We start from the raw sequence: 13,595 nt of genomic DNA on the forward strand, positions 1-13,595 counted from the left end.
GCTAGTTATTAATATTATTTTAATCAATCATTTATTTGTGGGTTATTTTACTAAAATTTTTCTTACTAAACAGGCTTGCTGCGTGTCACCAAACGAAAGCTCCGCTCGCCACAAAAATTAGCGGTCGTTCCAGTTTAGGGAAGACAGACAGAAGAAGGACATATCATATCATTAATACTGAATGAGCCACGTAACATAATATCATTGTGCTGTCTCCATGCTTGTCATTATACAAAAGTCATTTAAATTTTCCCAATTTTCCCCCTCATTTCAGTTTACTATCTGCCAACTGGCCTGATTCACTGGCCATACAGCCTCCGCCCAACATACATGCATGTTTCTTCTTTTTTATGTAAATTGCGTGTATGATTTCAAAGGGCCAAAAGATTTAAAATCGACCAATTTATAAGCTAGACAGCTTTCCGTTTACTTGTCGCGTGCGTGGGGTGACCAAGAGCGCTTTCATATATTGGCGTAGAAAAAACGGTGAGAATTTTCCGCCAAATGGAACAGTACAAATTTTCAACGATCAAAATGAGACGGTATGAATGTGTACCATTTGACAGCATTTGTATAAACCTTTCAGTGGGGAGGACTGTTCTATTTCATTTCCCACCGTTAAGACTGCGTGTTTCATCAAGGAGCATGGGAATAGTATGAAAAAGTAAGTGGTACATATACAGCGATTTTTCGATCACTCCAGTGAAAACGAGATAGTCGAGGATGGGGTGAAGGGAAAGCGGGAGGGAAGAGGATAGATGGCGGAGGAGGGGAGAGCTCCGACGCTCTAGCCCCCACACTATTTTTACTCTCAACCAGTTCTTTCTTTGTTCTTCAGGCCGCGATCAGACCCTTCAAGCCGGCCTGTTCACAGGCTACCACTGGATAGGAGGCTATTCCATGTAGGTTACTCTCCAGCATTATATCTGCTTGTCCCAACAACAATACCTATTGATACTTCTGGGTGGGTTGTTCGAAACCCAGTTAACGCTAACCCAGGATTAAAAGTTAACCGAAGTATTAATTTATCTTGTATCACAAATGTTTTTCACTGTTTATATTTTGTGTACTTTGGATTATTTAAACTCTAAACTGAAGGACAAACAATATAAACCGAAAACCATACCAAAAAGTTACAAAAATGGAATCAAAATCCTCACTTATCCTGAGTTAGCTTAATCGGGCTTTGAACAACCCGGCCCCCGGGCCTGAGAGAGGCACTTAGATTGTAAGAGAGTACGAGGACACAAGAGGGACTCGGGATGAATTTCGTACAGCTATGATTCATTTCAACGTGAAGTTGGCAGATTTAGTTCTGCTTTATGGATCCGAGACCTCGAGACTAACACCAGACCTTCACTAACCGTAGGATCCGGTACACTATGATCGTAAGGGTTTGGTGGCCAAGAAAGATCTCGAATGACGAGTTGTGGCAGCGCACCAGGCAGGAGAGAATTGAAGTTACCATACGGAGACGGAAATAGAGATGGATTGGCCACACTCTAAGGAAACCTGCCACCAACATTACCCGCCTGTCCCTTGAGTGGAACCCTCAGGGGGCTAGCTATATAGGAGGAAAGGCGAACAGAAGAATTCACGGAGAAGGACTCAGTATACAGCAGGAGCATGAGGACTTGGGGATGTCATGAAATCAAATGAAACGGACCGCACAAAACCGGGCTGATGGAAAGCTGTAGTGGAGGCCCTATGCCCCGGTCGGAGCGAAGAGGATCGCGTCGAGTAAGTCATGAGTCAGTCATTCCGTTGTGAAATTTTCCAAGGAAAAAGTGGGTGTGCATAATATCTGATGCCGCAATGGCTCTCATAATCTTAATGACATGACCCTTCAGACAACTCAAGCATGCCAGTTACTCACAAAGAGTAAAATAAGACTATCATCAAAAACGTGCTGTCATATAAACTCGTCAATTGACGTTCAGGGCCCAGCTTGCGACATAACGACATAAACATAGCGGCATACGAACGACGTTATGTGGTTATGTTGGCAGTGTGAACATGCTGACATACTGACATAACAGCATGAACTTATCGACGTAAGGAAAAAAAAACTGATCTTTTCCTTACGTCGTTACGTAGATGTTCACATTACCGACATGAGCGATTGCGATAAGTGATTAAAGATGGTGCATTTTAAGCTCGGTAATAAAATGTGAAGAGTGAACTGATCAACAAGACACGAGCATGGGACAAAGAAAAAAATTTGAGTCCCCGACAGGAGTCGAACCCGTGACCTCCCGGACACCGGGCGGGCGCACTATCCACCGAGCTACGAGAACTCATGGAGGGCAAAGTTATTTAACTGAGTTCACATGAATTTTAAGCTCGATAGTGAAATTATGTCGTGATGTCATTATGTTGTTATATCGCTAGCATGAGCAATAGCTAGGTCTAAGTAAAGACCATATTGGTTACATATATACTACACAAAGGCAACAACAAGTTTGAAAGGTTTTATTGAATAAAATTCAGTCGAAATAAGTTGCAGATGCGCCCCGCTATACCAGGGCGATCTGTTAACCTACGACTTAAATTGCAATATAAAATTTGAAATTTAAAAATGTTTGAAATTATTGCTCTAATATACAGTAACGTCAGGGCCGCGTGTGCAAATGCCTCAACCAATAATAGCCGAGTTTTCGGTCACGTGCTTGAGAATGAATAATTCTGGTGAAAAATATTATGACGAATAAAACTCTGTTGGAAATCAATTAACTTTTTAAGGAGAACTTTCACTAGCTAAACCCAGACTGTAGAAAATGTATTCAACTCCATATTGCAAACGATTTTGACCAATTGAATAACTTAGTCTAGCATTTTCAACTATCGCAATCTGGTTCCATACTTGCTAACTAGATATAAACACGTTGTTGCCAGGTTTTCTAGTTATAATCTAGGTAATTTTTAAACTGTTCAAAACCGTTTAAATAGACGACGGTGCCCCATAAGTTTCAATAATTTAACACTAAGAAATTTTAAAATAGTTTGTTAAAGTGACCGAACTCCGGGCTTGATGCAACTTTCTTTCCAAGGTCGTGTCTGACGTTTAAAATTCAGCAGCACCATCCTTAGACTTGAACTGACGCCACGAGACACTGGGTACGAGGTGTGACTTGCGCACTGATGCCGCTGACTCTTAAGAGGCGAACCTGCCGTCTCAGTTGAAACTATGACAAAGCGTAAGTCGTGAAATTGAAACCAGTAGAAACGTCTAATTGCCTCTTCATCGTTTATCGATGCCAAAGGTAAATTATGCTTATTTGTATCTCTAAGCAAGTTTTGATCTAAAGGAACAAAGTCAGTTCTTTCCTCTCTCAGACGCTACTATTTTCTCCTTAGAGCGGTTTTCAAGTAAGTAACACCAAAACCAGAGTTATCACTCTGGCCAATCACAAAGGACAGAAACAATTCAATGAACCAATCAAAACTTGAAGTAAATACATGAAGCTGACGAAAAGCGCGGGAAAACGTGTGTGGACGAATTTTGGTTTACTTCTGATTAACTGGATGACCGAGTGAAGCGAGATCTAGATTTATAGCATAGTAATGCAAAACTTATGAAGCAAAACCAAGAACTTTTCGATACTCAAGTGAAAACCGCTCTATGGCTGTAAAAATTCATGACACCAGTTGAGTCAATTTACCATATTAACGTAGATTTCTCAATGAACACACCATGTTAATGATAACATGCAGTAAAAATAAAAAGGCAATAACTACGATATTTCTTCTTTATCACCGGGAATAATTTTATCGAACTCGTTTCTGTTAAGTTTACTCTGATATATCTCCTTTTAATGACATAGCCATACTTTGCCAGCCTATCTGAAGATTTCCCAGTTTGCTTTTTCAGTTTTGCTAGGTCATACTTGAGTTTGTTTTTCTATAGCGCATGGTTACTCTGAGCTAATCATTATTTTGGTGAGGAGGCCAAAATCGTCAAGTACAATTTTAGGTTATCTCACAGTCAATCTCACGAGTTCGTCGGACTCTTTGGGGGTAATTTACACTACAACATCAATTGGGTGTTCGGTTTTGCTATGAAAACCGAATTATACCTCTCTGAGAAGGCTGAAAGTTGAAAAGTCGGTGTAAAGTTGTTCCTATTTCAATTCTTTGAACGGGTAACTATTTTTGCGACGTCAGCACATTTAAAGTAGAACCAAAATATTCTACAAAAATATGACACAAAACTAAACCAAGCATAATCTGTGAAAATTCATTCCAGCATAGTCTGCATGTTTTGTTTCGTTACGACCGCTGAGATTGAATAAATTATAGAATACAAATGTCCCATGATTATCTTCCCTAATTCATATTCCTGATATGAATCTAATTCTCTTAACGAGCCAGATAAACATGATTTTGTGTAGGAAAGTTGTGCCCTGCCCTGAGAAGACTTAAGTTTTTCAATAAAGCACAAAAAAGAATTAATTTCCATCAATTCAAATAAGTAAGCAAATATTTCAAGCTCGTTAAAAATAACCGAAAAAAATTCAAATTCCACGATGTGCCTTCGTGCTTTATAGAGAATTTATACTATTTAATTTTTTATATACAATATTAAATAATAGCGTTGACAGTGATAACGACAATTAGAATCGACAGATTGACTCCAAGATCTTGTGTTATGTTTTAAAAAATTGTATAGGTCATTTACTCACTTCAGGTATTCAGTATATTAATAACTGTACCCTTAGAAATTGTTTCCACCCCAAAGAGAGTTGCGTGACTAAATGTTCATCAATTAATCGTGTAACGGTATTACTTTGCAGCATCAAAGGGCTAGTTTCACGGTTTGGCGCATGTGCAGGCTATACATGGTGAATTTTTCGCTTTCATTCTGAACCTCGTGTAGTTCTGCAACCACAGACTATAATTTGTGCAAGCAAATGACTGATGCCAAATTTTACGGAAGATGTTAATGGGTTTATATAGAAAATGTTGAATTAAGTGTTGAACATCGAATTTATTGGAGCAGTTTTCAATTGAGCCAGGCAATTACTTTGGTTTTGGTTTTGGTTTTACTACAGTCTGAGATTGGCTGAGTAGTCTAATTGGCAAGTTATTGGTTTGGTTTTGGTTTTACGACACTCAATTGAAAACAGCTCTATTCAGCTCAAAGCCGACACACCTGTGAGCCATCTACTCGCACCTAATTGGTTCATAAACAATAGAAATCAAGACGTTGTAGCCTGCACATGCGTCGAGCTATGAAACCATCCCTTAAACACTATCTACGCTATTTAAGGTCTCTGAGTGGTAAACGTTTTGCCATTTAAAGAGACTTCCGTGCATATTAGTAAGCACTGTCTAAGGCACCTCTTTTGATATCTGAATACCGTACAGTCTAGAATTTTTACTTTCAAATTCAGCGATAAGCAAGCCTTCTTAGACCTAGAATTAGACAAGTTATAGCTATAACCTGGCTGTGCGGTATTGAGTAACTAAGGAACGATTATTTGTGAATCCAGAATACCGCATAATAATTTATTGGACTTCTGAATGAGACTATTTTTGACACGAGAAACAGGTATTACAAGTTAATTCGCTAACTTCACCTAGCTCACGTGTGACGAATACATTAATATTAAAATTTTCGCTGTGCATCTATAATAAATTTACCTTCTTTATTTCACGGCGATTATTGACCTCAGTTGGCTAAATTGATTTCAGTTTTATTTTCCGCACTATTTAACATCGTGACGAGTAGGCCAAGACAGATAAGTCCGCCATCGCTGTTCGGGACCTTTTCCCCGTATAACAAATGGCGCGCTTGCTTCGTTTCTGAGCCTGAGCTACCTGTGCTGTGTGTAGTGATGATCAATCTACGTTCGTTTATTTCAATGTCACGGTAGTTCTGCAGAATTTCGCTTAATCATACAGGGTTACCTTTTACCTGCAAATGAATATCATCAGCATTTTTCAGGCGTAATGTTGCCTGTTAGCCCTTTTCTGGCTTTTGTTCGACGTGCAAGTGCTTTAAAAGGGCGTCAACGATTGTGCGCTTGAGTTTGTGCTCCAAACAATGTCATGTTCCACTGAAGCAAATTCACTCCAGCACATCGGTAAAGAAGACCTTGGAAAAGAGGCCGAATAACAGAAGTCAACTTGTTCCTTTGGGCTACTGTGATTTGTACAGGGCTAACGAACCTGTGGGTAAAAACAGTCTTTCCATAGGAAATACCCATTGAGATTCCTGCGTCTACTAGCCTGAAAGGTCTTTCAAAGTTTTGGTCTATGTGGGCAAATGCGTCATCATCCGAACTTCAGCATAGCGTGAAGACAAATTCTGAATTTGAAAGACTGATAGCTATCATGTGATAACTTGGCTGCCCTGACTTCGGTTCCATTTGCTTGTGTTAATACTCGTATTTTTAATTTGTTAATTCACGTCCTTCTTTTCTTGCGTGAGATAATCTGGATGAACCTTGCTAGAGTTTACACTCGAAGGATTTTTATAAATCGCAATGAAATTGCGGAATATTTAACGTGCTATTTCTGGTCTGTACGCGTTCCATATCTGGAGCCACGTATCGTCTTCCATTATCACGTGAAGAGGTCGTGACGTTACTAACCGGTCCGTAGTTGGTTCAAGTATATTTCGCAGTCGAAATTTCGCCAATTTTGCAGTTCTTCGCAATTTTCATTTGTTACACTTTCACTGTGTTAAAGTGTCATTTTTTCCCCTTTGGCGAGGAAACCTTCAACTCCCATTTCTTGCCGGAATGGAGTTGAATCTCTTTAGCTTGCGTGTATTAAAATTGATTACTAATGTCGCTGAATAAATGTCATTTCATATAATCAAAATGTGCAATTCCAAGTGACTTCACTTACAACTTGTAACGGTCATATGTTAAACTGTTGTGTGAGTCTTATCAGAAGAATTTTCCTCTCCGTTTTTTAATCCACAAACTAAAACTCCTCGAGGTGATTTGGGAGTTTTTCCGTCCATGCTGTCCAGCTCCATGTGATTCTTGGAGTTGTTTGTACCAGTCTTTTTCTGTTCTTCTCTATCTCGAGCTTCTTCAGCTTTTTTCAATTCTTCCTCTTTTCGTCGGTTCATCTCCTTGTTGTAGAAATTCTCGAAGTTGGATACAATAACAGGAACAGGAAGAGCAATTGTTAGCACCCCTACGAGAGAAATAAGAAAACAAGATTAAATGGCTGTCATTATTTCACATTTATTGTATCCGACAACTGAATCCACTGCAGGATTTTTCTGCCCCTCCTTCGTTTGGAGTGGGCGCGTTATATCACTATTATATTTTACTTGGAATTTTCTGTCGCGTGATTGGTCAAAATAGGTCACGTGCTACACCTATACCATCCCAGTAGAGAAGTGTGCGGGTTCTCTTGTCTGGACCAATAAAAATGGCGTTAAACTTTAAGGGAGAAATTAGTCAATAGAAACGTCGTGTTCAAATCCATGGTTTAAGGTTTGTTCTGTCGCCTAGTAGAGATCTTCTCAAAACTTCTTTATTACCCTTGAAATGTTGCAAGTTTCATTTGTTTGTCGGAAGACCATTCATTTTGTGGACAAGTTTTCAACAGCCTCCAGTCTATCGATCTAGTAGCACTTAACTATCATGTTAAACCCCAGTTGAGAGCTACAATGCCTTGGTAGTAGAACGGCTTTCCGTAGAATTTCTTTTAGCGCGTTCTTCGCAATGAAAAATGAAGTAAACTTGATCTGAAGTCGAGGCTAGTACTTGCGCGCAATAGACCATTTTACAGTTGTCTGCTCAGTGACCTGGCCTTTGTATGGCAGCGAGGCTAAAACAAGTTGTTCTGATGCTAACTAGGTGCATTTACATGACAAAAGCAGTGAGGTCTGTATCAAAACAAGGTCAACTCTAGCCTCGCTGCCATACAAAGGCCAGGTCACTGAGCAGACAACTGTAAAATGGTCTATTGTCCATCCAAGAAGATAGGTATGCAATGCATACATATAAAGGTCAGACCTCACTGCTTTTGTTGTGTAAAACAAGTTGTTCTGATGCTAACTAGGTGCATTTACATGACAAAAGCAGTGAGGTCTGTATCAAAACAAGGTCAACTCTAGCCTCGCTGCCATACAAAGGCCAGGTCACTGAGCAGACAACTGTAAAATGGTCTATTGTCCATCCAAGAAGATAGGTATGCAATGCATACATATAAAGGTCATTTGAATCGCTACGTTTGTAATGAATAATATTGATATATTGCGACAGCCAGCATTGGATAACAGTAACTGTCAATTTTACTTCCTTTTCAGTCTTAAGCATACTGACTGTGCAAAACAACCGCAAACATTTACCCGGTTTGGCACGTGATGGATATCTCTTCCCGTACCGGTGCAAAGATTAATGATATGCGTTTAATTTTCGCCATTTTGAAAATGGAGCAACACTCGATACCAAATACTGCAATATTTTGTATTTCTATAAAAATCACATTATGTGATCTTAAATCTTATAAAAATAATTTTAATTAGACGGAGTAGATATGAACTGAAGCATAAGCGAGAATCGAATACTCGCGTTTTTAATAGTTTCAATATAAATTCAAGCTCTTTGTAAAATTCGTTAAAGTATACTGTCAAAGTTCATGAAAGGAAACTTTTCAAAAGTAGAAAGTTAAGGGGAAATTCCTTTTTCCAGATATTCTGAATATACCGTCGATATGTATATAGTGGTATAACTTTTATGAATCAGGTTTCACGAAAATAGTTATCCGTACGTTGAAGGAGACAGCGCAGCCGAAACAGCTGGGACAAAATATGTATGAAAATGACTTCAACAAAAATGAAATTTGAAACATTTAAATTGTGCAAACTTAGGTACCTAGAAAAAGATGTCCGGCATTGGCAAAATTTGAGGGATGACGGTATTTTATGCTGGGCATCGCACGCTCAAAGATACTGGAAATTTAAAAATCTCCGGCGAAATGTTTGATATGCGTTCGAAATGGTTGCCTCATGAAACCTTCTTCCCGCCAAGTTTATGCGGTTTTCAAAATGACGGATTTATATATTGCCGGGAAGAAAAAATTATTTTCCTTTTTTGGATCAAAGGGTACCGAATTCAAGTAAATATTACGAAAGAAATCCTGATTTTAAAACTAAGGTATGTTCTGAGTTTAAAACTATAAACATCCCGCAATAACACTGAAATTATAGTCGGAGTCCGTAAGCCATTCAAATATTAGCGATAACATCTCAGCAGTTCAAGAGTGTAATCAATTTCATTCAAACTTAAACGTAAAAAAGTAGAACATAATGCCGTCAGTCAACATTGTAACTCTGTAGGAAATCACAAAATAAAATCTTTCTGAACTGAAGAACAAATGTGTATTTTCGTCTGTCTAATTTCAAGAAAACTGATTCAATAATATTTGTTCGATGCTAACATTTACCGATAAGTTTTTTTTTTTCAATGACTATTTCATCGTAGACACTGAAGTAGAAACTGGCTTTCAGGAAAAATCTAAAGCGCAAAAATATTTATGCTTTGTCTCCCGAAGAAATTTCGCAAAGCAAAGAAGAAAGGCAAGCATTTAGTCGAAATAACAGCTGCCACGAGAAACAACAGCTGATCAATAAAACAAGCTTAACTTTCCTCTTAGCAATCGCAGTAGATCCTTCGATAATTTTTTTCACAAATTAAATCGTGCATCTGCGTGGGAGTTTGAAAGAATTCCTTTTTGCAGCATAGCCTTGAATGATAACCTTCTCTTAGTTTGAAAACCAGAGATATTAGTGAAAATTACGCAGCGAATCTCATTTCAACTTTAATTTTATTAACAATACTGTGGATCATTCTCTTGTCATTTCAATAGTATATGCAAAGTGTGTTGTGAAAAGTGTTTTCTCTGGTCAAGTATCCCGCTGAATTTCAAACACCTCGGCTCGAAATGAAATTAGAGATTTTGAGACTCAACTAGAGATTGCTTTACGAGTCAAAACGTTTCTTATATGACACAGGACACTCACTCGAGACCAAGATTATGGTGATTCCAATTTATCTTTTCGACTTCATGAAGTTAGTATGCGTGCAAAACACTTTTGAATTTTTAAACACCTCAGCGGTACGCCAGAATGTTGTCGCTTGGTTGCTAACTCTATTACTACTTATGACAATTGTTAATTTGAAGAGGTTCTCTTGAGTTTTGAGTGAAGCCCGCACACATACACAGTGCCACCTTAATTTTTTTAATGAATTTAAACGGATGATAACTGTAATAAATTTTGAAGCGCTCTGTTATGTATGCGAATCACGTATTTACAGAAGAAACTATCTGTATTGTAAGTTTGCAGTGGCCAAAGCGACTTCCGCATTGTTGAATAATTTCATTCCAAAGATGTTATGGAGCCTTAACAATTCACAATGTAAGCTTTTTATCGCATTCTTCCGCAACCTGCAGGTACTTATAAATATTTCAGAACATGACAAGCTTACTGCAGGGCCAACGCGCAACTGTAATTGAATTTATATTTCACTCCGTTAAGGTCAGGGACTACACAGCTTCAATCCTCTTCGCTGCTTTACCGAGATTCCGTTACGAATAGTTGTCGGTATTCAATGAAAGTTTGACTTTAAACGTTTAAAGCGAAGGGAAATGGCATGGACACCTTCGCATATTGTTATCGACTTAGCGTTCCGAAGCCAATTAATATTTAACTAGAAATTTAAGCATGCAGTCTTCTGAAGGCAAAATTTGAGAATTTTTAGATTGAAATGAACGAATATTGAGGAAATACTGTGTTTATCTTACTTAATAAAAATAACGAGCAAAGTGAATTTGTCCTCTTTCCCGTAAAATCAATGGGTTTTCGGTAGAATAATCCATCACCACCATTTCAAAACAAAGTTATTGTATTAGGTTCCCACATAATCAATTACTTATTCACACAAGTTGAGAAGAATGACAGAAGGTAAATTATGCTCTCTCGCGAGCCACCTAAACACCTTCCGCGCGCGAGTCACGCGAGGGAATGACAAAATTGCTCGCGGTCTCCTCTAGCAAACAAGTAATTTTTTTTGAAAGAAGCTTACTAATCTTTGTGCAAGATGCTATCTTCATTATTAAACACAATTTTTTGGTTCTCGGAAGTCAACAGCAAAAAATTGTGAAGTCATTGACTTAAGTGCTGTTTTTCCCAAACTGGGAGATTAATTCCCTCTGTATTCATATTCTTTCGGTTAAAAATTGAGTGTTCATCTTTGTTCTCGTGATACGCTCGAACAGGATAGCCCAATTTACATGTTGATTAAAAAGTTTCATGAAAACGTTGCCGAAACGAAACAGGCTGAGTTTAACAGACAAAATATATGTGACAAAAATTCCTAGCGCTCATTAACTTTAAGAAAAGCTTGGTGGGCTTTGCAATTCTTGCACAGTAAAAGATGAAACCATTTCACTGCAAGACTTGCCGTAAAGCCCACCTAGTGCCTGTCAGTTAACGCACTGTGTTGGCTTACCTGAGATTGCACAAAGTGCACCCACGATTTTCCCGGGAAAACTGATGGGGGATACATCTCCATAACCCACCGTCGTCATGGTAACGACAGCCCACCAGAAGGAGTGCGGAATGCTTTGAAAATCGGTATCTTTACCTCCTTCAGCGTAGTAGACGCAACTAGCAAATATCATAACTCCAATAGCTAAGAAGAACATTAACATAACCAGTTCATTTAAACTCGCTCTGAGCGTGTTCCCTAATATCTGGAGCCCACGCGAGTGGCGCGAGAGTTTAAACACACGAAACACGCGGACCACACGCACCACACGCAGGACAGAGATAGATGAGTCGTCCTCGTCGAGTCCAAGTTGAACGTAATAAGGCAGAATGGATAATAAATCAATAATGTTCAGCGCCCCGATAAGAAATTTGAATTTTTGCGGAGAAGTAATGAAGCGAATGACATACTCGCCAGTAAACCAAATGATGACAAAAGTGTTAAGTTTAAACCAAACTTCATCGTAAGGGTTTGGAGCTGGCTTCTTGAAATTCGGCAGAGTCTCGATGCAAAAAATGATTAAAGAAAGAGTAATAACTACTACCGAAAAAATCGCTAGAAATTTGGCCAACTTCGACGAATTGGGATATTCCAAAGTGTTCCAAATTAATCCCATGTAGTAATTGTTGGGCATTGGTTGTTCCTCGGGCTCATCGGCTATTCCCGCCTCCAGCTGAACGACTTGTACAGCCTCTTCTGGTAGGTCGAAGAACACAACTTCGTTGATGAATACATGAGGCGGGACATGCTCGGGCCTTATGAGAGTTCCTCCAGATTGATAATAATAAAGGATTGCGTCAAACGCTGATCGGTGTCTATCGAAAAAGTATTCTTGCCGTTTAGCGTTGTAAAACTTGGCCCTGCGACTCACAGATCCCAGGAGAGTTTCGGGAAATCTTGCAAGAGTTTCTTCGTAAGTCTCAAATCGCTTGCCTGCAACGTTTAAAACAATCGGATCGTCCATATTTGAAGGACTGTAGTTCACTAAGCCGTCAAATCTTTCCATCAACTGTTTATAACCACGATAGTTGTTGCCCGGTGCCCCATTCGGATCCGCGCTAGTTGAGGCAGAAGTGGTTGCCGTCGTCAACATTAAAAATGTCACAACAACGAAAATAGCCCTCCGTCAGTAGGCTTGCAGATTAATCTTGTATGTCGCGTTACTTGGGCCGCTGTCACCGCAAAATTTGTACACATGCGTAATCAGTGCTGGTCAATATCGACGATTCTTTTAACTGGGCGCGGGGTTCTAGCGATCTTCCCGACAGATCATGTCGATTTCGCTCTTATAAGTCGTTCGCCTTCTCTTCACTGTTGGCTTCACTGATTTAACAAATGCAAGCCTTGACACATGTTTACATCAATATATTTATGACTGTGTGTTCGCAGACCATTGAAAATTGTTACATTATTATTTTATGAAGATGTCTAGAATTGTAATTAACCATCCACACACATCCAGAGAAGGAATAGCCTGTACGCCTCAGAAATGGCCTCAGTTTTGCTCAGTAATCCAGGATTCGTGAGCTGGAAATTAAAATGTAGTGTGAAGATTTTATAATTTGGTTAGCGAGGGCAAAAAAAGCGGTAATCAGGAGTGAAATAACTAGATTGAGAATTATGAAACCCTGAATGGCTGAAAGTGAGGACATTTGTATTCAGAGAAAGGCATGGGCTCAAACAAAGACAGAGTTGTTCTCCAACAGTGAGAATGCAAATTTGCTATTTCCATATTTGTAAACTTCTCACATTCAATTCGCAACGAAAATTGAGCTAAATTTTACTCAGTTGCGCGAGAAATCGAGAAAAAAAGATCCATATTCGACGAAGTTTGCGATCTAACCTTCATCGGACTAATTTTCTCGTATTTGTGAAATGTTTTCACAAGTAATCAATAAAATGATAAGAAAGAGTCTTTTTCACCTGCACAAGCCGGCCTAGATATCAAAATTCAAACTTTTAACTCTTGGAATTACTAGTCGTAATTTAAATCGAAAACATAACGTACTCGCGGCTATTCAGTGGTTTTAAACAAACGTAGCACTGATAATTTGGCAAAGAAATCCGCTCATGTTT

The 13,595-nt window shown here is 38.9% G+C and overlaps 1 protein-coding gene across 1 annotated transcript; it reads right to left on the minus strand.

Moving 5' to 3' along the window:
- Positions 1 to 2,456: 2,456 nt before the first annotated feature.
- On the minus strand, positions 2,457 to 13,300 carry LOC110058438 (potassium voltage-gated channel subfamily A member 7-like). The gene is made up of 2 exons (XM_020765089.2): positions 11,481 to 13,300; positions 2,457 to 7,152 (listed from the first exon to the last, which is right to left on the minus strand). Exons 1-2 carry the CDS (start codon positions 12,610 to 12,612, stop codon positions 6,875 to 6,877), a joined length of 1,410 nt encoding a protein of 469 aa, XP_020620748.2. The 5' UTR covers positions 12,613 to 13,300; the 3' UTR covers positions 2,457 to 6,874.
- Positions 13,301 to 13,595: the final 295 nt, after the last annotated feature.

Source organism: Orbicella faveolata, unplaced genomic scaffold, assembly GCF_042242905.1.
Source record: "Orbicella faveolata isolate gen_17 unplaced genomic scaffold, um_ofav_v1 contig_2, whole genome shotgun sequence".
Taxonomy (NCBI): domain Eukaryota; kingdom Metazoa; phylum Cnidaria; class Anthozoa; order Scleractinia; family Merulinidae; genus Orbicella; species Orbicella faveolata.

Coding starts and splice junctions, on each gene's coding strand:
- LOC110058438 (XM_020765089.2), bottom strand. CDS start 12,612: ATGTTGACGACGGCAACCACTTCTGCCTCAACTAGCGCGGATCCGAAT. Junction 7,153..11,480: donor TGCACTTTGTGCAATCTCAG/GTAAGCCAACAC, acceptor TTTCTCTCGTAG/GGGTGCTAACAATTGCTCTT.